The sequence below is a fragment of the Citrus sinensis genome, chromosome 9 (genome assembly GCF_022201045.2).
Source record: "Citrus sinensis cultivar Valencia sweet orange chromosome 9, DVS_A1.0, whole genome shotgun sequence".
Classification (NCBI taxonomy): domain Eukaryota; kingdom Viridiplantae; phylum Streptophyta; class Magnoliopsida; order Sapindales; family Rutaceae; genus Citrus; species Citrus sinensis.
In genome coordinates this window covers 3,025,644-3,048,823 of record NC_068564.1, presented here as the reverse complement: position 1 = coordinate 3,048,823, position 23,180 = coordinate 3,025,644, and the positions used below count along the sequence as shown (strand labels likewise).

The window sequence follows — 23,180 nt, the reverse complement described above, 5'->3', positions numbered from 1 at the left end:
ATGGAAAACTTCCCGGTGAGGATCAACGCCGATGGCACCATCACTCGGGAACCCGATGTTTTGCCAAGAACACCAGCCAAACCCGATCCAAATGACAACACAATAGCCCTCTCAAAAGATTTCACCGTCAACCAATCAAAAAACATCTGGGTACGTATATTCCTGCCCCGTCAAGCACTTAATAATAATAATAATACTTGTTCCTCATCATCCGCCAAGCTCCCTCTCATTATTCACTTCCACGGCGGAGGCTTCGTTTTAAAAAGCGCAGCTACATCCACCATCCATGAGTACTGCCAATTGATCGCGGCCCAAATCCCTGCTGTGGTCGTGACAGCAGAGTATCGTCTTGCCCCTGAGCATCGTCTTCCCGCAGCCTACGATGATGGCATGGAAGTGTTGCACTGGCTCAAGACAAGTCAAGACGGGTGGTTACAACAGTACGCTGACTTTTCTTCCTGTTTCTTAACGGGAGATAGCGCTGGTGGTAACCTAGCTTACCAGGTAGGATTACGTGCATCTGCTATAGTTGATGATTTGTTGCCGCTGACAATCAAGGGCCTGATTTTGATCAAACCATACTTCAGTGGGGTCAAGAGGACGGAATCAGAGTTGAGATTGGAGAAAGATCCTGATTTTCCGTTGGCTATTAATGATATGTGTTGGGAGTTGGCACTGCCACTGGGTGCAGACCGTGATCATGAGTATTGCAATCCGACGGTGGGAGGTGGATCAAAGCTGATTGAGAAAATGAGCTCGCTCGGATGGAGGGTGATGGAGTACGTTGGCTTTGCTGACCCAATGAGTGACCGTCAGATTGAGTTTCTAAAGCTTTTGGACCAAAAGGGGGTGGCTGTGGTGGGCCATGTTGATGGTAGTGGCCACCGCACTAGAGACTTTGTCGGTCCTACTCTGTGCGGTTATTTTAAAGACTTTGTTTTGTCCTCCACGAAGACTGCTTAATTAGTGAGTGGGGTGGTGGGTCAGTGTAATTAGGTATTTGATGTTTAATTATGATTCTCGCTTTGGATTTTTATGATAATTGCAAATAATAAAAGCATTCCATCTTTTTTTGTTTTAGGGTATTTACACCGTAGTGTTTGTCCTTTTTTAAAAAATAAATAAATAAGTTGGTTATTGTCAATCATAAATTTATACTAAAAAAATATTACAATTGTTGTAACTTTTAACCTCTTCAAAAATCACGTAAATTCTATTAATCATACAGATTCTATCATCTATTATATTTTTTACATGATTTTGAAGATGTTATAAGTTATAGCAGCTGTAACTTATTTAATTTTTATTTGATTTAACACTTTATAATTTTGTACATTTATTTTTTATTTGATTTAAACTGTACACTATTAAAATATCTAAAAAGTTAAAGAGGATTGGTCGATGTTTGAAGTGCCTAAGTATATTTGTACGTAGTGGCAAGAAAAAATTTAGATGCTTAATTGCTGTTAATATATTTATGATCATGACAAAGCCGGAGCAATTAACAATCTATCACACCAGACAAGATCTGATCATTTTATGTTAACACGGAGCCAACAGCACAGAAGAGCTATAACAAATAAAACACCACTTAAACTGGCCATATCGATCACTCACGTAACATTTATAATATGCAGCCACATTAATTCTCAAGACGAAATGAATTTTTTTATGTTAACATACAGAGCCTCAAGCTTGACAGGATCGCCAATCATATCGTGGGGGCTATCATCAAAATAACTCACCACATTCACACCCTTCTGCTCCATCAACTTCGCCAGTTCAACTTGACGGTCAAACAACGTATCCTCACTGCCCCCAGTCACCATCACCTTCCACCCTAACAACCTGAATTGGTCTAAAAACTTTGACCCACCTCCCACAATTGGATTGGAATACTCATGATCGCGGTCAGCCCCGATGGGTAATGCTAACTGCCACGTGAAATCAGTTTGAGGTGGTGGTAAAATCGGTTGATTGGCCAACCTCAACTCTGACTCAGTCCTTTTGACCCCACCGAAGAAAGGCTTGAGCAATATCAGCCCTTTGATCTTCAAAGGTAACAAATCATCAACTTGTGCGGCTGCTTGCAGTGCTGCGTGGTAAGCGATGTTGCCACCTCCGCTATCACCCATTATGAAACAAGACGAGAAGTCAGCGTATTGTCGCAACCAGTGTTCTTGAGTGGTTTTGACCCATTGCAAGACTTCCACGGCATCATCATAGGCCGCTGGGAGGCGGTGCTCGGGGGCAAGCCTGTAATCTACTGACACAATAATGGCAGGGACTCGGGATGCAATTTCTGAGCATAAATCATGGTAGATTTTTGTGGCTGCGCTTAAGAGAAGGAGGCCTCCACCGTGGGTGTAAACTACGAGGGGAAACTTGGTGTCGGTGGAAGAATCAAGTGCTTGACGGGGCAGGAATATGCGGACCCAAGTGTTGTTTGATTGGTTGACGGGGACATCTTTGGAGAGAGCTATGGTGTCGTCATTTGGATCGGGTGTGGCTGCGGTGTTTGGGTAGAGGCTGTGGTTGCGAGTCATCGTGCCGTCGGAGTTGAAGGTGAACATAGGGTGTTGGGGGAAATCAGTGGTTGACTCACATAGAGCAGTTGTGTCTGAGATGTTTAACCTTAGCTGAGGTTAGGTGATGAATCAAATTGGAAATAATTATTTGATATGCTTTCAGCTTTTATTTCGAGGCTCCGATGGCTTTGAGAAGTCACGGGGTCTAATTTATGGAGAGAGTAGGGGAGATTGAAGCATTTAAGAAATTTTTTAATACAAAAAATTACTCTGTCATGAATTAGAAAGACAAAAGCATAAGAATTCTGAATTGAATTTTTGCTGAATATTGATCATTAGATAAAAAAATTAAAAATTAAAAATAATTTTAAATAATTTATTGTGTAATAAAAATTCAACTTTATATTATTTTAATTTCGAAAAATTCTATAATACCGTAATGAAAATCACAGCATCAATATCGTGATAGAAATAAATATTGTAAATTACACATAGGATTAGTAAATATAAAGTAAAACCAATAAATTCATACAAAATTATTAATTATTTCAAAAATTAACATTGTTTCTATAAAATTTTAGTGAAAAATATTTTCTTTAAATAAACAAGAAAATTGCTCATTAATTAAACAAAAAATTACACTGAAAAAAGTAGAATAAGTTTTATTAAATTATTTTAACTATAAATTCTATATTTATTCTATGACATTTTTATATTTTTTTATCATTTTATATAATAATATATATATTTATTACACAAGTTGATTAAGTACAAGTATTTATCTTGATATGGATCAAGCAAATACAAAATAAAATAAAAAAAATTCTTATATTACTATAAATGTATATGATATATCAATAAAATTAGCTCTAATTTTGAGTCTTATGCATAATTCAAGTTGTTTCAAACTTTTTATTTGTACTTAGAGACCATTTAGGATTGTTGTCGAGGAAGTGTACAAAGATGCAAAATAACCTCATCTTACAACAACTATGAAAGATATTAATATAATTATTTTTTCAAAATCCGATTTTGAGAATAAATTTCATCCTTAATAAAACATCACATGTATTACATAAATACAAAACTAGTATTATTCAATTCAAATAAAAAATCAATAAATATATAAGGTAATAAATATTATAATGATTTTTATTTTGCAATTGTGATTTTCTTTTGGGCAGTAAGTCTTATATTAATTTACATATTTTATCTTTTATTCATAAGTTTTAGGCATAATCTGTAAAATTTATGTTTTAGTTTGCACATAATGTTGATTTACTTATTTGATGTTATATTTGTAAGTTTTCATTTTATTTACCAATAATACATCAATTTATCAATTTTGTAGTAATTTAGTTTTTTACCTTCTTCTTACAAGCCTTATGTTCTATTTCCAAAATTTATGTTTTATTTTACAGTTAGTGTTGACTTATTTGTTTTATACTTTATTTCCAAATTTTTGTTTTGTTTACTATTAATACATTAATTTACTGATTTTATATTAATTTGCTTGTTGTACCATACATTTACAAATCTTATGTTCCATTTCTAAAATTTATCTTTTATTTTGCGCTTAATGTTGACTTATTAGTTTTATATTATATTTGTAAGTTTTTATTTTATTTACTAGTAATACATCAATTTACGAATTTTATAATAATTTACTTGTTTTACCTTTTCTTTATAAATCTTTTGTTTCATTTTGAAAATTTATATTTTATTTTACAGTTAATGTTGACTTACTAGTTTTAAGTTATATTTGCAATTTTTTGTTTTGTTTACTAGTAATACATCAATTTACTAGTTGTATTTTAATTTACTTGTTTTACCTTACATTTACAAATCTTATGTTCCATTTCTAAAATTTATGTTTTATTTTGCCTCCATGTTGATTTATTAGTTTTATATTATATTTGTAAGTTTTTGTTTTATTTACTAGTAATACATCAATTTACCAGTTTTATAGTAATTTACTTGTTTTATAATTTCTTTATAAGTCTTTTGTTTCATTTCAAAAATTTTGTTTTATTTTACACTTAATGTTGACTTACTAGTTTTAAGTTATATTTGCAAGTTTTTGTTTTGTTTACTAGCAATACATCAATTTACTAGTTGTATATTAATTAATTTATTTTATCTTTCATTTACAAATCTTATGTTTAATTTTTAAAATTTATGTTTTATTTTGTACTTAATGTTAATTTACGAGTTTTATTTTGTATTTGCAAGTTTTGATTTTATTTACTAATAATACGTTAATTTTGTAAGAAAACCAAACAGTGAGATAACAAATTATATGTTAGCTAATTTAAACAATAGTGTAAACTAGCAATCGAAGACAATAAATGAAGAACAGAAGAAGAAGAAACCGAATTGAAATAAAAAAAAAAAGGAACCCGAGGCCTGCACAAAAACAATCTCCTTAAAACAGATTTACCACCTATTCGGAGTGCTTAAGGTCTAATGGTATCTGTTTTCCAGGATGCAACGGGTACAAACTTCCAGTCAAGCACAGGCTGGAAATTCTGGCGAACCACAACAGTGAACTCGATCAGAGAAAGACGAAGAAGAATGAAGGGAAAACAAGTGTGCTTTGTGCTCGTTTTTGCAAGTAGAAAAAACAGAAGTGAAGGTGCCTTTTTATACTCAAGGGAGGATGTAACAGCATGGATGATTTTAATTAATTGTTATAACAGCATGGATGATTTTGGGCTGACATTCGTGTACGCAGGACGCGCGGGCGCACACGAGTTCAACCAAATCGGGCTTTGATTCGCACCCCCCCCTGCGCACGCGCGTGTGGAGAGAGCCTCTATCCTTATAATTCTTACTCATGCATGATTAAGTGTTTATATTTAAACACTTATTCCTAGGCTTCTTTTTCCCATGTGGGATAAGACTCATTTCCTTTCAAATTTTCAACTTCAAGGGTGAACTTTGAGAGACAATTTCTCATTCACCCAAGCACCATTTTGAGAAAATAAAATTATACTATTGAAGTATCAACGGAGTAGAATCCGAACCTCACAATATTTTTCACTTTCGTTAAGTGGGACCCACTTAAAATGTGCTCTCAAATTAGCATGTTATGCTATTTTTTCCAACAATCCCCCACATAAATGAAAATTGGCAGTAAAACAAGAAAACCGCTAAATTTTGACATCAAAACCATTTTTGACTCTTAATGATCGAGTTTATTGGATTGATACCTAGCACAGGATAGGTAGGTGTTATCCTTTGAACCTTCCCTTGTAATAGTATAATTACTTTACTAGCTGATCAGTAGACGCGATGTCTTTGAACTGTTCTGCCATTAGTGTAAACGATCCTATACTACACATAGGTATTTCTCCTAACACTGTTGAGTTCTCATGATTATGTTCGTTTTGGCCTTGAACATCTGCCTGGTTCTGCAAGAGTTTCTAAGAGTTAAACCCTTTATAGCTCTCTTTGAAGCGGCCCCACTTCTCTCTCACATAGGTGATATCTTAATTAAGAGTAACCCGCATTACTCCGCTCGAATTTTCGACGCATAAGAATCATTAAGAGCCTAGCTCAACCTTATTCCCCACGGGCATCACTGTTTCATCATAGGAATGGTTAATGAGGTAATCCTCTCAAGAGAATAACCCCCACAGTGATCCATCTTTAGTCTTTAACAAATAGATTGTCCAATTGAACCTAGATCTTGGGATTTCCAGTCTACTAGGTTTGGTTTTCCTTCGTTATTGACTAATCAATCTATAGGTTTTAATCTCATCCCCCTCGATGATTTTTCTACTAGCTCTCTATTTAACCCTTTAGTTAGCGGATCCGCTATGTTATCATTTGACCTTACATAGTCAATAGAAATAACTCCAGTAGAAATAAGTTGTCTAATGGTATTATGTCTACGACGTATGTGTCTAGACTTACCATTATACATATTGCTTTGTGCCCTACCGATAGCTGATAGACTATCGCAATGTATACAAATCGTAGGCACAGGCTTTGGCCATTTTGGAATACCTTCTAAAAAATTGCGTAGCCATTCTGCTTCTTCACCACATTTATCTAATGCAATGAATTCAGATTCCATTGTAGATCTAGCAATTACTGTCTGTTTAGAAGATCTCCATGATACAGCTGCACCTGCTAGTGTAAACGCATAGCCTCTAGTAGATTTTGAATCTTTTACATCTGATATCCAGTTAGCATCACTAAATCCTTCTAATACTTCTGGATACCTAATATAGTGCAGTCCATAATTACGAGTATATCGAAGATACCTAAGTACTCTTACGATAGCTTTCCAGTGATCAGTTCCTGGATTACTCGTATATCTACTAAGTTTGCTTACTGTATAGGCTAGGTCTGGTCTGGAACAATTTGTTAAATACATCAGACTACCTATTATTCTAGCATATTCAACTTGAGAAATACACTCTCCTCTGTTTTTCGATAGATGAATACTAGTATCTAATGGAGTTTTAGACATAGTATTATCCTCTTTATTAAATTTCCCAAGAATTTTATCTACATAATGAGTTTGACTTAAAATAAGTCCATTAGAAACCCTTGAGATTTTAATTCCCAAAATGACATCTGCAAGACCCATGTCTTTCATGTCAAACTTAGACTTCAACATATTCTTGGTAAATTTAATCATGTCATCATTACTCCCAACAATGAGCATGTCATCAACATATAAACATAAAATGACATAGCCATTTTCTGTTTCTTTGACAAAAACACATTTGTCACACTTGTTGATCTTAAAGCCACTTGTGATCATCGTATGATCAAATTTCTCACGCCACTGTTTCGGTGCTTGTTTCAGGCTATATAATGACTTAACCAATTTACAAACTTTCTTTTCTTGTCCTGGAGCTATAAAACCTTCAAGTTGCTCCATGTAGATTTCTTCATCTAAATCTCCATTTAGAAAAGCCGTCTTTACATCTATTTGATGTATCTCGAGATTGCGCAAAGATGCAATTGCTATTATCATCCGTATGGAATTTATTCTCGTAACAGGAGAATAAGTATCAAAATAATCAAGGCCTTCTCGTTGCCTATAACCTTTAATTACAAGCCTAGCCTTGTACTTATCGATTGATCCATCTACTTTCATTTTCCTTTTAAAAATCCACTTATACCCCAAAGGTTTACATCCTGGAGGAAGATCTACTAGCTCCCAAGTATGATTTTGTAAAATGGATTCAACTTCACTGTTAATGGCTTCTTTCCATAAAGTGCCTTCAGCTGAAGTTACAGCTTCTTTGAAGCTTTGAGGTTCATTTTCTAGCAAATACGTCAGAAAGTTTGGACCAAAAGACTTTTCTATTCTAGCTCTTTTACTACGTCTAACCTCAATTTCTTGTTCTTTTTCTTTTTCTGGTGCTTGATCATTTTCTTCATTTTCAAGTGTTGTTTCATGAAGTTGTTCCAATTCTCTCGATTCCACTCTAGAATTGCAAGAAAACACATGTTCGAAAAATGATGCATTTCTTGATTCTATTATCGTATTTTTGTGGACATCTGGAACTTTAGACTCATGCACCAAAAATCGATATGCACTATTGTTTTGTGCATAACCAATGAAAATGCAGTCAACAGTTTTTGGTCCTATTTTCACTTTTTTCATTTAAAGGAACCACTACTTTAGCAAGACACCCTCACACTCGTAAGAATTTATATGAAGGTGATCTACCTTTCCATAACTCATACGGGGTTTTATCTTCTTGCTTTCGGGGTATCTTATTTAATAAATAATTAGCTGACAAAACAGCTTCTCATCATTTCCTTTAAAGTTCGATTCTTTCGTTCCGCAATCCCATTAGATTGAGGTGAATATGGAGCCGTGACTTGATGTATGATTCCACTTTGTTCACATAGTGATATAAACGGAACAACATACTCACCACCACGGTCACTCCTTAATTCTTTGATTTTTCTATTAAGTTGATTCTCAACTTCATTTTTGTAGAGAATAAACTTTTCCAAAGCTTCATCTTTGCTTTTCAACAAATATACATAACAATATTTTGTGCAATCATCTATAAAGGTAATAAAATATTTATTACCACCTCTAGTTTGAATAGATTTAAAGTCACAAATATCACTATGTATTAAATCAAGTGGTTGGGTGTATCTTTTAATTATTTGGAAAGATGACCTAGTTAGTTTTGCCTCAACACAAGTTTCACACTTATGTTTCAAATCAATTTGGAAATTGGGAATATGCTTCATGTTAATTAATTTACGCAAAGAATTAAAATTAACATGTCCTAATCTACCATGCCAAAGATTAGAAGACTCAAGCAAATAAGCAGAAGATGTAGCTTTATTATTAATTGTTGGTTTCAAAGTCATTATATTGAGCTTAAATAGCCCATCATCAACATAACCCTTTCCCACATACATCCCATTTTTAGACAAAACTACCCTATCTGACTCAAACACCATTCGGAAACCATGTTTATTCAGCAGCGATCCAGACACCAAGTTCTTCCGAATTTCTGGCACATAAAGCACATTGTTCAGAGTCAGTTCTTTCCCAGAAGTCATCTTCAAAATCACCTTCCCTTGACCCTCAATCTCAGACGTAGCCGAATTCCCCATGAATAGCTTCTCTCCATTGCTAACAGCTTCAAATGAAGTGAACAACCCTTTGTCCGAGCAAACATGTCTAGTTGCTCCTGTATCTATCCACCATTCTCTTGGATTAGAGCCAACCAGATTCACTTCTGAAACCACTACAGAGAGGTTTATGTCTGAAACATGTTGAGTGATGTTTTCCACCACATTCGCCTTTCGCTTCTTTTTAGGCAATCTACAATCCGAAGCCTTGTGGCCCATCTTATCACAATTATAACATTTTCCTTGAAACTTTGTTTGTTTCTTGGAAATTCCTCCTTTAGGGCCCAATTTTTTTTTTTTTTTTTTAGGTCCATGTTCAACAAAATTTGCCTTTGCCATAGAAATAGCCCCTCTTCTTTCTGCATTTCTGTTGTCTTCCTCAATTCTTAGCTTAACAATCAGCCCTTCAATATTCATCTCCTTTCGTTTATGCTTCAAATAGCTCTTGAAATCTTTCCAAGCAGGAGGCAATTTTTCAATAATTGCGGCAACTTGAAAAGTTTCACTTAGATGCATCCCTTCCGCAAGGATTTCAGATAATATAATTTGAAGTTCTTGTTCTTGACTTATTACTGTTTTAGAATCCACCATTTTAAAATCTATGAAGCGACCAACAACAAACTTTTTGGTACCCGCATCCTCGGTTTTATATTTTCGGTCTAAGGATTCCCATAGCTCCTTGGTTGTTTTCTTTCCTATGTATACATTATACAAGGAGTCACTAAGGCCATTCATTACATAATTTTTACACAAAAAATCCGAATGGTGCCATGCATCAATTGCACTTGCAACTTGAATATCCGTTTCACCCTCTTTGGGCTTAGGAGCATCCTCGGGCAAAAACCTCGCAAGGTTCAATGTGGTCAAGTAAAAGAACATCTTTTGCTGCCACCGTTTGAAATTCTGGCCATTGAATTTTTCAGGCCTTTCCACATAATTGACAGGAATTGCCATAGAGGCTGGTTCCTTCACAACAGATGGTGCAGCAACAGGGACATACGGAATGTCATCAACGGTATCAGTTGCCATCTCAATGTCAGGGTGTAAATTCTGTTTTAAGATTGTAAGAAAACCAAACAGATACGCAGGCGCACACGAGTTCAACCAAATCGAGCTTTGATTCGCACCCCCCCTGCGCACGCGCGTGTGGAGAGAGCCTCTATCCTTATAATTCTTACTCATGCATGGTTAAGTGTTTATATTTAAACACTTATTCCTATACTTCTTTTTCCCATGTGGGACAAGACTCATTTCCTTTCAAATTTTCAACTTCAAAGGTGAACTTTGAGAGACAATTTCTCATTCACCCAAGCACCATTTTGAGAAAATAAAATTATACTATTGAAGTATCAACGGAGTAGAATTCGAACCTCACAATATTTTTCACTTTAGTTAAGTGGGACCCACTCAAAATGTGCTCTCAAATTAGCATGTTATGCTATTTTTTCCAACAAATTTACCAATTTTATGTTAGTTTACTAATTTTACCTTCTATTTACAAGTCTTATATTTAATTTCTAAAATTTATGCTTTATTTACAGTTAATTTAATTTACAAGTTTTATGTTAAATTTAGAAGTTTTATATTTCATAATAATCAAACAATCATTTGCCTCGACCAAAAAAAAATTGAATTTGGACTCTCATCAAACAGACTCATTTATTTATGATTATTGTTTGTCTTAAACCGTAAAACTTGCTTAGTTACTAATTTTATTCAGGTATGGGACCAAATTCGGAGGTCGATGAGCCGCACAACTCAAAATTATCCCCTCTCTTATCTCAAGGATTTAGTTACGTATCCCATTCGACGTTTTCTCTTCCCTTATCTCAAAGGATTTCGCGTCAGGCTGCCATCCGATGATTGTGTGCTTGCTTTGTAGTTTTATGAGAACTTAACTAATACGGACTACTCATGCTTGGTGAGTAACAGAGCATGTTTTGGGCATAGTTCTATACCAATTAATAGTTTAGACAAGAAAGCTTATTCCCTTATAGAAAAGTTGGTGCTTTTCAAAGAAAGACAGCTATAAGTTATTATATTTTTTATTAAAACAAATTTTGTTTATTGCTTTTCATACAAAAAGTACAATTCATGTTTCTTTATAAAAACTTTTAAGCATTATTTTCTATAAGCCAAATATTATACAATAGAAATTATGAAAAAAAAAACGATTATAAAATGCTTGGCAAAGATGATGGAGCAAAAGTGTGTGAATGTGGTAATAGCTGGTTACTATTGGGAAAAGAGTGTATATATACATGTTGTCAAGTTGTGTAATATTATTAGCATTTAAAATGTTAACTTAATTTGGTTTGATATAATAAATTCTAACAATACTAAAGTAATGTTAGGGATCCTAATTGATATGACTTTCATCTATTGAATGATAAAATATAATAGTAAGTAATTTTATATTCATCATCCAATATATGAAAACATATAACATGTAGAATCATAAATTGAGTTAGTCTCGTCAACAATTCCTTGAGTCTCGAACCCAGCTAATAGCTTGAGCCTAGAAACTCGAGAAAGGCTAACCAATAGATAGATAGAGGGATAGCGGGCTGGAGTCTAACTCCAACCTAAGTAAAGATCTGAATGTTAGAATCCTAAACATTATTCTTTATATAATACATAATTCATTTTCCTTTTCTTTTTTTTTAAACTAAATGTCTAAAAATATCTAACATCATCATGATACGCACGAGATTAAATTAGCAAGCTTAATTAATTATCATATGATAAAAAAACAAGCCCTATTGTTTAATGTTAGAAATTATAAAATAATGAGATCGAAATTCGACTACATAAAATATATTTGCATCACATAAAATGTGACAATTATGAATGTGGTAATATCTTTCAAGATTATAATAATAATAATAGCACTAAAACTCATGTGATTAAGGTATTAAGCTATAAAGTGTGTCACGGTTGAATTTTAACACCCCTAAAATTCGTATAACACGCCTCTAGAATTTTATAAAATACTCCGTAGTCCATATAAAATTTTAATTATCTTCCCACAAAATTACATCTCTAAAAAGTTATCTCTTTTAAGTTTTTATTATAAAATACATACAAATCCTAAAATCTTAATTATTTTCTTCTTATTATATTATTTATATCTCCATAGCTCAAAACTCTTATAGTTTTCTTTAAAAAAATATTTTTCATTTAAAATTTAAAACATAAAAATAAATTATGAAGTGGGATAGGTATAAAAATTTAGCTAAAAATATTTTACAATGTGTAGTTGAATTTTCATTGAAAAAAAAAAAAATTGTCTATGGTTATTTAGGTAATTTTAATAAGAAAGAGATTTTGTGAGGAATTTGAGGGATGTCTAAAAGAGAGATTGTAGAGTTATTTTCTTTTGATACAAAAGATTACAATATTTAATTAATATATTTTCATCACAACAATTTGATGTGTTTTTGTTTTAAAAGATTACCAATAAAACTAATTGGTCTATATGGTTGGTCCTAATCAAAGGAAAAGGTAGCAAATATCTAAGTCTCATTTAGAAACTAATTGGCTCTAATATTGTATAGAAATCATAAACATAATTCATACTTAAAATCTAACTCATGAACTGTGGATCACTTTTTTTTTTTTTTTAAAGGAAAGAAACTTCATTACTGTAAAGAGAATAAACACATGACTTGTGCTGGTATATTTCCCAGCCATACAACAGATTCTGAACCTTTTACAGCTAACTTAGCTAAGGTATGGGCATTTGCATTACCAGACCTAAGGGTGTGTTGAAATCTGACTTCCTTGAACTCTTTTCGTCTCTCATTGATTTCTGATATCACCCAAAAAACCTCAGTTTTGCTGTCCTTTCTGTTGTTTGCCAAATCAATGGCTGCTTGACAATCTGATTCCAAAATGACTGCAGTGATTCCTGCCCTTTTTGCCACTTGCATTCCCCATTCAATTGCTTCAGCTTCTGCAAAAGGCATATCTCCATTGAAACTTGAGGGCTTAATGGCTGCAGCAACCACATCTCCCTTATCATTCCTTATCACCACTCCCAACCCAGCTCTTTGACTTTGATGGTCAATTGCAGCATCCACATTTACTTTGCACCAGTTTCCGCGCGGGGGTTTCCATTGCTTAGGTTTCTCCATGTTTGAGATTTCCAACTGTTGTTGCTCAGTCCTTTTGAATTTTCTATAGGCTTCTACTACACCTTCAGCTTTGGCAACTGAAAATAAAGCATCCAGCTTTTCCTTTTTGAAGAGGAAATGGTTTCTCGCGTTCCACGTAGCCCACCAATATGCAACCTACAGCTCTGTCTCTTTTTTGTTTAGGAGCCTTGTTGTATCAAGAAATATATAAAACATATTCCTCCCATGAGAGGCTGTAATCTCCTCAGCTGCATGGTGAGAAAGCTGCCTAATCTTCCTTGCTGCTTTGCATTCAACCATTGCATGAACACTAGTTTCCACTCCTTGCTTGCATCTTTGACATATTGGGTCTGGCACCACCTTCCTTTTCCACAAGTTTTCGGCTGTTGGCAACAAGTTTTTAACAGCTTTATCTTTTCCGGGAGGTCTAGCTTCCATATGGCATTCCATTGTCTAGGGTCTGGATTTGAGTTACTTGGGGCACTTGGAAATTTTTCTTTTAAAGCTAACTGGTAGCCACTTTTAACCGAATATTTCCCAAGCTTATCATAGTGCCAACACAACTCATCCAATGCTGTGTGCCTTGGCAGGGGAATCCTTGAAATGATTTCTGCATCTTCTTTAATAAAATGCTGCTGGATCCAATCCCTCTTCCACTCCCCTTTAGGGCTTATCAGCTCTGCCACTTTAGTATCAACAGCAAGGGTTCTTGGCGATATTGGCCTAAAAGTTGTTGGCCGCGGCAGCCAATTGCTTCTGTAAACTTGGACATTTTCCCCAGAACCGATTCGCCATCTTGAGCCTTTTAGAATTATTTGTCTGCCCCACAAGATGCTTCTCCATATGAAGGATGGGTTGGAACCTAACTTGGCGTTGAGAAAGTCATCGTTCTTGAAGTATCTTGCTTTGAGAACTCTTGCCATTAGAGATTCCGAATCTTGAGTAATTCTCCAGCTTTGATTTGCTACCAAGGCCTGATTGAAACATGACATGTCTCTGAAACCCAAACCGCCTCTAAGCTTAGCATGGCTCATCCTCTCCCATCTAGCCCAATGAATGTCGTGCTTCTCTTTGTTAGTTCCCCACCAGAATTTGGCAATTGCTTTCTGAATTCCTTCACATAATGTCAATGGAAGTTTAAATACGCTCATGGCGTAAGCCGGGACAGCCTGGGCTACCGCCTTTATCAACACTTCTTTGCCTCCGCTTGAAAAAAAATTGTTTTGCCAATTTGAGATCTTACTCAAAACTTTTAGCTTTACCTCATTAAAGAAGCTCATCTTTTTTCTTCCAATCATGGATGGTAAGCCTAAATATTTTTCGTATTTAGACACCATCTTCAATTGGAAAATGTTTTTGATGGCTGCGATATGCTCTGCTGGAAGCTTTCCACTACAAAACATAGAAGATTTTTCATAGTTGAAAATCTGTCCTGAGGCGGCTGCATAGCAATCAAAAATTGCTTTTAAGTTTCGACAATCTTCAATGGATGCTTTGGTGAAAACTAGGCTGTCATCCGCGAACAAAAGATGTGAAACCGTTACTTGTTTATTATATTTGAGACCATGAATCAGCTTCTCCCTTTCAGCCTGCATAAGCAGATTAGAGAAAGCTTCTGCACATAATATAAACAAGTAAGGTGACAGAGGACACCCCTGCCGCAGCCCTCTTTGAGGTTGAATTAAATTTGTGGCAGCCCCATTAATGATGATTGACAAGGATGTTGTCGTGATACAATTCATGACTAAATGAACCCATTTTTCTGTGAAGCCTAATCTCCTCATAATGTGCTCTAAAAAGCCCCATTCTACTCTATCATAAACTTTGCTAATATCTAACTTGAGAGATACCAGCCCATTTTTCCTCCCTTTACTGTGCCTTATTTTGTGTAGGCATTCGTACCCAATAACAATATTATCCGTAATAATTCTATTGGGAACGAATGCACTTTGATAAGGGGAGATGATTTGGTGGAGAACTTGCTTCAACCTATTAGCTATGACTTTTGCAACAATTCTATACACCACATTACATAGGCTAATAGGTCTGTATTCGGTAACTTTCCTAGGTTTGGCAACTTTCGGAATCAAGGCAATGAATGTATGATTTAAAGGGCTGAGGTTACCTTGATCATTCAATATGTGCAAGCAGGTTTGGGTCACTGCTTTGCCAACATGCTGCCAATGCTTTTGAAAAAACACTGCATGCAATCCGTCCGGACCAGGTGCTTTAGTGGGGCACATTTGGAACAAGGCTTCTGATATTTCCTCTGCTGTAAAAGGAGCATTCAGCTGGTCATTCATGGTTGCTGTAACATTTGGTGTTAAGCCCTCCAACGCTGCATTCATCTGATCTTGGCTCGGCTTGGAGGATATGAAAAGTTGCTGAAAATAATCACAAAACTCTCTTTCTACAGCTGCTCCATCTTCTGTCCAGCTGCCTTCTTTGTTCTCCACCCCCCAAATTCTGTTTTTCCTCTTTCTAGTTGTGGCTTTTGAGTGGAAAAATTTAGTGTTTTTGTCACCCGCTTGCAACCAATCAGCTCTAGCTCTATGCCTCCAATAAATTTCCTCCTCCAGCAGAATATTGTGGATTTGCTTTTCAATCTGTTTTATGCCATTTGCCTCTTCATATTGCATCTTGCTTTGCTTTGCCTTCTGGAGCTCTTTCATTAGCGTTTTTAACTTCCTTTCCCGACCTCCAAACTCCTCCTCACTCCACCATTTTAATTGAGCCAATGATGACTTTGCCGCCGCCTTGAATTGCATTACAGGGCTTCCACCTTTTACAGCACCATAGTTCTCCCATTCAGCTTTTATTATGCTTTTACAAGCATCATACGAGCTCCACATGTCCTCGTAATGCACCCTATGGAAGTTTTTTTTCATATACTGCAAACCGAGCCCTTTCTCTTTTATCTCCATCATTATTGGATAATGATCAGAACCTACACTAACTAAATTTTGGCACGGTTGCTCCTGGAAATGGTTCCCCCACTCTTCATTGCATAGGAATCTATCCAGCCTCTCTTCCACAAAGTGATGCCCCTCCCTGCCGTTACACCATGTGAATTGATACCTTTTATAGCCCAAATCGACCAATTTACTATCTTGAACAGCTTCTCTGAACTCAGAAACCCTTCGAATGCTTTTATCATTCCCTCCACTTTTCTCATCCAATCTCAAAATTTCATTAAAATCACCGAAGCACAACCATGGTTTGGAGGACAAACCTGATAACCTTCGTAATAAAGTCCACGTGTGCTGCTTTTGATGAGCTTCCGGGTGCCCGTAGACTCCAGTACATCGCCATTTTTTGCCACTGCCACTCTGCACTTCAGCATCAATGTAATGCCTACTGTAGGAGAGAATGTGCACATTAATGTCAGACTTCCACATCATAGTTATGCCTCCGCTTTTCCCTTTTCTACTTACTGCAAAACACTCATCAAAGCCAAGCTTTTTACATTCTTCATGGATTTGTACAGCCTCCAACTTCGTTTCGCACACAAAAATGAGTTGAGGTCTGTTTTGTTGGAGAATTTTCCTTATAGCTAGGCGCGTCCGGGGATTCCCCAAACCCCGAACGTTCCAACTTATGAGCTTCATTGTTGTCGGCGGAGCTGTTCACCAGCTCCCGCCGCTATATCTTCTGGAATGGTTTCTATATCCTCCAAGGCCATATCATTTTGTTGTTCCCACGCCAGCTGAATTTTCATTGCAGGGGCGTTAATCTGAAGTTTGTTGTTGAGAGCTTTATTGGGGCTATTCACTTTTGCTCGCTTAGACTTTGGGCTTTGGCCGCTAAGTGTATTGCTTGGTCTTTTGGCTTTTGTTTGTCTCCCCATGATGCTTCCTTTTTCTATTTGAGCTCTTGCTTTTGCTTTCCATTTCCGGCTTTTGGGCTTTGAATTGGCTTTAATCGGCCCATTTACTGACTCCTCAACTTCCGAAATATTCTGGCTGCTTATTACTTGAGGATGTGGAACAGCTCCAAGCTTGATTTCATTTTGCCTTTCACTTTCCCGTCTTCCACTGGTTCCCGCCCTGCATTCCAGTTTCCTAGGAGAGCCTTTTCCAACTGCATTGCTCAGTTTTACTTCCCCAATATCGTATAGTCTGTTGTCTCTGATATTTGTAGCATTCACAGCTACTTGCATTAAATGCTCTTCAGCTACTTCTCTCACCTTTCCAATCTCCATTGGAGTTATGGGCTGACCCCTTTCGCTTTGACCCGATCCATTGTCTTTTTTCGGGTTGCTTTGGGTTTGCCTTGTTTGATTCTGATTCTGGCTTGCTGTGTTCATCATTTCCAGATTTTTTTGATGGTGCTCTTTGTTCCATTTTCCTCTCCCTCTATTTTTCCTGTTCCATTCAGTCACTGGCAATGCCTTTAGCCATGATCCATAGGCTAATTTTTCCTTTGGTTGCCCCTTATACTTTAAGCATTCCCTGTACTGGTGACCTACTAGCCCACAACAGAAACAAAATTCGGGGAGCCTTTCATATTGGACTCCTATTGGTGTTTTAACTCCATCTTCTTGCTGCAAGAACAAGATCTTTTTCAGTGGTCTGGTGACATCCACTGAAATTCTTGTTCGAACTATAGGCCCCACGCATTCCCCTACTTCGTCGGTGTCCACATCTTCCACTTTTCCTATCAAAGACCCCAGTTTTTGAACTGCATATTTGTCCATGCATATAAGAGGCACATTATGAAACTGTATCCAAAATGAAGTGTGTGAGAATGATTGCTTTTTTATGTCCCCAACTCCCGTTGGCTCTGTAAAAACTATTAGAGCATTATCAAAGTGCCAAGGGCCACCTGCAAACACCCTTTTTTTATCCTCTTCTGAGCCAAATTTAAACATGAAGAAGTTCTCCCCCATGCTCTCGATCTTCACTTCTCTAAGCGTTTTCCACACCTGTCTCATAGTGATTTTCAAGCCTTCGATGTGTATCCCTCGATTAAGAAGGATTTTTCCTATTAAACAACGAGCTGCAAGCATGTCCCCTTTTTCTTTTATCATTCCCTCATAAATAACCTTGTCCTCTTCTTCCTCTTCCAACGTGATGGAGCTGCACTTCTTAATTAATTCCTCTGCATCCATTTGATCCCGCCCGCTTTTTTGTACTGCCACTATTCTGATAACAGCTGCACCTCCGATATTGCTCCCTCTTTAATGCTCTTTCTAAACCCTTACCTATAAAAAAAAACCCCCAGCACGCGTCCCCGCTCTAACTGCTTCCTTCTTAGATCTCAATTCCTGATTAACCCGACCCACCCAACTTGTGGGTGACCCTATAAGGATTATGACAATCCAGTTCCGCTACCATTCTAAGATTTTCTCTGAGAGAGAGAGAGAGAACCTTAGAAGGAGACTTTTTTTAGCTGAAGATGTTTTGTTTTGTTGTTAACTGTGGATCACTTCAAACTTGTATACTTAGCATAAAATTTGTTCTTAATTAGCTGATGTGGGATAAAAATCTCCTTAATAGAAAATCATGTTGGTTACTTTCAGAGTACACAAGAGCTGTTACTCTCTATGTAATAATGGCTATATTCTGAATGATTTTATGGATGACACAACGCTGAAAGTAACCACTGATTGCATTGGCCGTACATGGAATCAGACGATCAATGCCCAAATAATGAATGACAATCTGGCAGGCAAGATGCAAACAGCTCTTGTGTACTCTGAGGCTCATGGGACTTGAATCGTTGTAAGATAGACCTGCGTAGTAAGTACGTAGATTTCTGAAAACTTACACGGACTCACCCTTGGTGAGTGAGTAATAGTGGGTGAACGAACATGTTTTGGGCATAGTTTTTATTTTTATACCAATTATTTGCTTTAGACAAGAAAGCCTTTTTCGTGATACAACTATTACTTTTTTTTTCCTTCCTCTCAAAAGAAAGATAGCTATAGGTTTTTATTTTTTAAAAAATAATTTATTTATTTATTTTTATTCAAAGAGTATTACAAACGTTTCTTTTCAAAAGCCAAATATGCATAAAAGACCTACGATGCAAATTTCTATTATACACATACTAAAAAAAAAAAAAATTAAATACAAGAGTTTTCTAGGTCCTGCTGCATTGCCGCAGTTGTATCTTACCACACTTTTTGTATTTATTCCTCATGGTTGTTGGATGCTTTCTCATTTAATCTAACTACTGAAATTATTTAGGGGATAATTTAGTCGGGAATCGGCAACTGTTGTATTCGGTTATATTATTCAGTTATATATTAACCTAAGAGCTGATAACTAAGCATGAATTCCAGAAATTTTGAATTAGTAAGTTTAGCGAAAGATCCTACACTGATCTTGAGGTAGCAGTTATATATATATATATATATATATATATATATATATATAAATCTGAAAATATATTAATAAAAAAGAGAATATTTGAAAACTTGTGGGGGTGACCTTGAGGTAGCAATTAAGACCAAAACTGATAGCAGAGGATCGCAATTTGGTGGGAGCTAAAAATTTCCGATCATTATTACATGAAAATGACTTCTCACATGTCGGCAACTGACGGCGTAATTACAGTTCATAACTGCAAAGTGTATCTGAATGTTAGCGGTGCTGAAAGTTGAGGCATATATCAAAACAGAGTGAATTTTGCGTCACTTTCTGACTGCACCCCTCTTCTTAAATCTATTTCTAAACAATCTATAAACACATTTACAATCACCGGCTAATTAGAATTCGACTGCCTGTTAAAGCTTCTATTTTGGATTCCTCGCTCGTCAAGCTTCTTACAAGAAAAAGAAAAAGAAAAGTACTAATAACTTGTTGCTTCTGATTTTTTAAATTTATAATTTCTTGTATTTTATTGTCTTTTGTATTGGTCAAAGGCTTCCCTTAATCGCTATGGTTGTGATTAAATTAATGTCTGAGATTTGAGTGGGAAAAAAAAAAAGGAAGAATATGAAAAAGAAGAGTATGAAAATAACATAGTGAAGTTAATTTATATAAGATTTTATATTTCAGAGAATGAAACTATGTGGAAGATTTACATAGATGATATTAAAAAATTTTGCTAGAATAAAACAATAAACAAATATTTGTTCTATTTAAAATATAACAAATTTAACTAGAAGTTTTATATGTGAGTTTAATGAGTTCTTAAGCAAAAATAATGTTTTAATTATATTTTAATTTTGTCTAGTAAGGTTATGTTAGGCGCTTAGGTAGGTTTATAGAGTAAAATTTAATTTTTTAAATTTTAAGAGTAAAGTAAATGAGTTCAATGAGGAGTTTAGTGTGTTCAAATGATTTCTCTAATATTTTAAAAGAAAAAAAAGTTATATTATGAGATTATTCTAATGAGAAAATTGTGATGGGATTTTTTTTTTTTTCAATTTGCTTTTTTCAATTTTTTTGTTTGGTGTTGGAAAATTTTGGCTATGTTAGTTGGTTTTTTTTTTTCTTTAAAAAAAATCAAAGGAAATTTATACTAAAATTAAATTACAATAAGAATTACACTCACCCATCATTACTCCCTCACAAATCTGCCTTTAAACCCGTTAATTCAAATCTTTGTTTGACTCTTTTCTTTTTTATCATTAATTCTGTTTGTGTTAAAGGGTTCGTTCTCTTTTTGCCAATGGTTGTGTAGAGAAATAGAAAGAATTGCGTGCAACAGGAACCATTTTTTTCATTGAAAAGAGTTTCAAAAATAAGAAATAAAATGGAAGGATTGGTTTTTATTTTTTAATTACATGAGATTATTACTCAAATTACAATTTATATTACATTAGACTACAAATTTAAAAAGAAGAAAATTATCTTTGTTCAAATATAAAAGAAGAATTAAACCTCTACAATATTTTTATAGGGGTTCGAACCACTATTTTTACAATTGCGAAAGAGTGGTTATAACCACTCGATCAAAAGTCAAAGTGATTTTGAAGGATTGAGGTTTAATGAGGAAGAGTTCTAATGAAGGTTAGTTTTATCATTAACAATGGTGTTACAAAAAATTGATATTATTTTGAAAAAAATTGATATTATTTTGAAAAAAATTTAGGGTGTATATAAAGAAACAAAAGGGGTTTTGACAGCGTTTTAAAGGGGTGCCAATAGCCCTAACTCACTTGAGAAATGTCAATCAGACAAAATTGCTCCATCTGAGACAACCAGTGATTCACCTAACTACAGAATGTTCATCGTCAACGCCGACGGCACGATCACTCGCGATTACAGCAATTACCCAAGCACCGCAGCCACACCAGATCCAAATGACCACACAATTGCTGTCTCCAAAGATGTCCCCGTCAACCAATCAAACAAGACTTGGGTCCGCATATTCCTGCCCCGTCAAGCACTTGATTCTTCCACCAAGACCAAGCTTCCCCTTATTGTTTATGTCCACGGCGGAGCCCTCATTCTCTTAAGTGCAGCCACAAAAATCTACCATGATTTATGCTCAGATATTGCAGCCCGAGTCCCTGCTGTGATTGTGTCCGTAGATTACAGGCTTGCCCCCGAGCACCGCCTGCCAGCGGCCTACTATGATGCCCTGGAAGTCTTGCACTGGATCAAAACCACTCAAGAACACTGGTTAATACAGTACGCTGACTTGTCGTCTTGTTTCATAATGGGCGATAGCGGAGGTGGCAACGTAGCTTACCACGCAGCACTGCTAGCAGCGGCGCAAGTTGATGATTTGTTGCCTTTGAAGATCAGAGGTCTGATATTGCTCAAGCCTTTCTTTGGTGGGGTCAAAAGGACGGAGTCGGAGTTGAGGTTGGCGAATCAACCGATTTTACCACCATCTAGTACTGATTTACTGTGGCAGTTGGCATTACCAATCGGGGCCGACCGTGATCATGAGTATTGCAATCCAACGGCCCGAGGTGGGTCAAAGGTTTTAGACCAATTCAGGTTGTTAGGGTGGAGGGTGATGGTGACCTGGGGCAGTGAGGATACGTTGTTTGACCGTCAGGTTGACTGGGCAAAGATGATGTAGCAAAAAGGCGTCAATGTGGTGAGTTATTTTGATGATAGTGTTGAGATATAATTAGTAATCTAGTAAATTGAGCAAGAAGTTTGAAGGGTTATTTGATGTCATTTTGAGGGTGTTTTGGAAAAGCTCTGATACCAAATTTGTTGGGTGCAAGCGGAAGTGCAGAAAAATTTTTATTTAAGAACAGAGTATTTTGTTGGAAATTTCTGAAACTTTATTGCTTAATTCATTTTTTTCGTTTCTGTCTTCTTACTTTTCATACAACCAGAGTTCTATATTTATATGCATTATAGACAACTCTAGAGATTACATTAATCATGCTTTACATTTCCAAAGCCACATTGCAAACATCAATTCTACCATTTACTTCACGTTGAAAAACAAACTAAATAACCCTTCAAACTTCTTGCTCAATTTACTAGATTACTAATTATATCTCAACAAGCGTTACCAATCGGGGCTGACCGTGATCATGAGTATTGCAATCCAAAGGTGGAAGGTGGGTCAAAGTTAGTAGACCAAATCAGGTTGCTAGGATGGAAGGTGATGGTGATCGGATGTGATAGGGATCCATTGATCGATCGCCAGATTGAGCTCGTCAGGATGATGGGGCACAAAGAGATGCAAGTGGTGACTCATTTTCAAGAAGGTGGCTACCACGGCATAGAGATTATTGATCCTGTCAAGCGCAAGGTCCTGCTAGTTGACATAAAAAAAATTTGTCTTGTCGTTAGAAAAGGCAGCATAGTGAGTACTCGTATGGTGTTTGCCGTGCCGTATACCATTATTAGTTTTTAATATATTTTTGTGCTGTTTGTTGGGTAGATTGCAGCGTGCTGTTCATTTGCTTCTTCTTTGTTTTATAATATTTTGTTTATTTTCAATATCTTACGTAATTTATTAAAAAGAA

The 23,180-nt window shown here is 35.8% G+C and overlaps 3 protein-coding genes across 3 annotated transcripts; 2 read left to right on the top strand and 1 right to left on the bottom strand.

Moving 5' to 3' along the window:
- On the top strand, positions 1–963 carry LOC102607901 (carboxylesterase 1-like). The gene has a single exon (XM_006490222.4). It carries the CDS (start codon positions 1–3, stop codon positions 961–963), a length of 963 nt encoding a protein of 320 aa, XP_006490285.2.
- A 547-nt stretch (positions 964–1,510) lies between these two features.
- LOC102607603 (carboxylesterase 1-like) lies at positions 1,511–2,776 on the bottom strand. Its single transcript, XM_006490221.2, has one exon. It carries the CDS (start codon positions 2,571–2,573, stop codon positions 1,650–1,652), a length of 924 nt encoding a protein of 307 aa, XP_006490284.2. The 5' UTR covers positions 2,574–2,776; the 3' UTR covers positions 1,511–1,649.
- Positions 2,777–21,251: 18,475 nt separating this feature from the next.
- LOC102608476 (carboxylesterase 1-like) lies at positions 21,252–23,180 on the top strand. The gene is made up of 2 exons (XM_052434504.1): positions 21,252–22,291; positions 22,693–23,180. Exon 1 carries the CDS (start codon positions 21,464–21,466, stop codon positions 22,271–22,273), a length of 810 nt encoding a protein of 269 aa, XP_052290464.1. The 5' UTR covers positions 21,252–21,463; the 3' UTR covers positions 22,274–22,291; positions 22,693–23,180.

Bases quoted from the DNA above. Each gene is read 5' to 3' on its own strand.
- LOC102607603 (XM_006490221.2), bottom strand. From the start codon at position 2,573: ATGTTCACCTTCAACTCCGACGGCACGATGACTCGCAACCACAGCCTC.
- LOC102607901 (XM_006490222.4), top strand. From the start codon at position 1: ATGGAAAACTTCCCGGTGAGGATCAACGCCGATGGCACCATCACTCGG.
- LOC102608476 (XM_052434504.1), top strand. From the start codon at position 21,464: ATGTTCATCGTCAACGCCGACGGCACGATCACTCGCGATTACAGCAAT.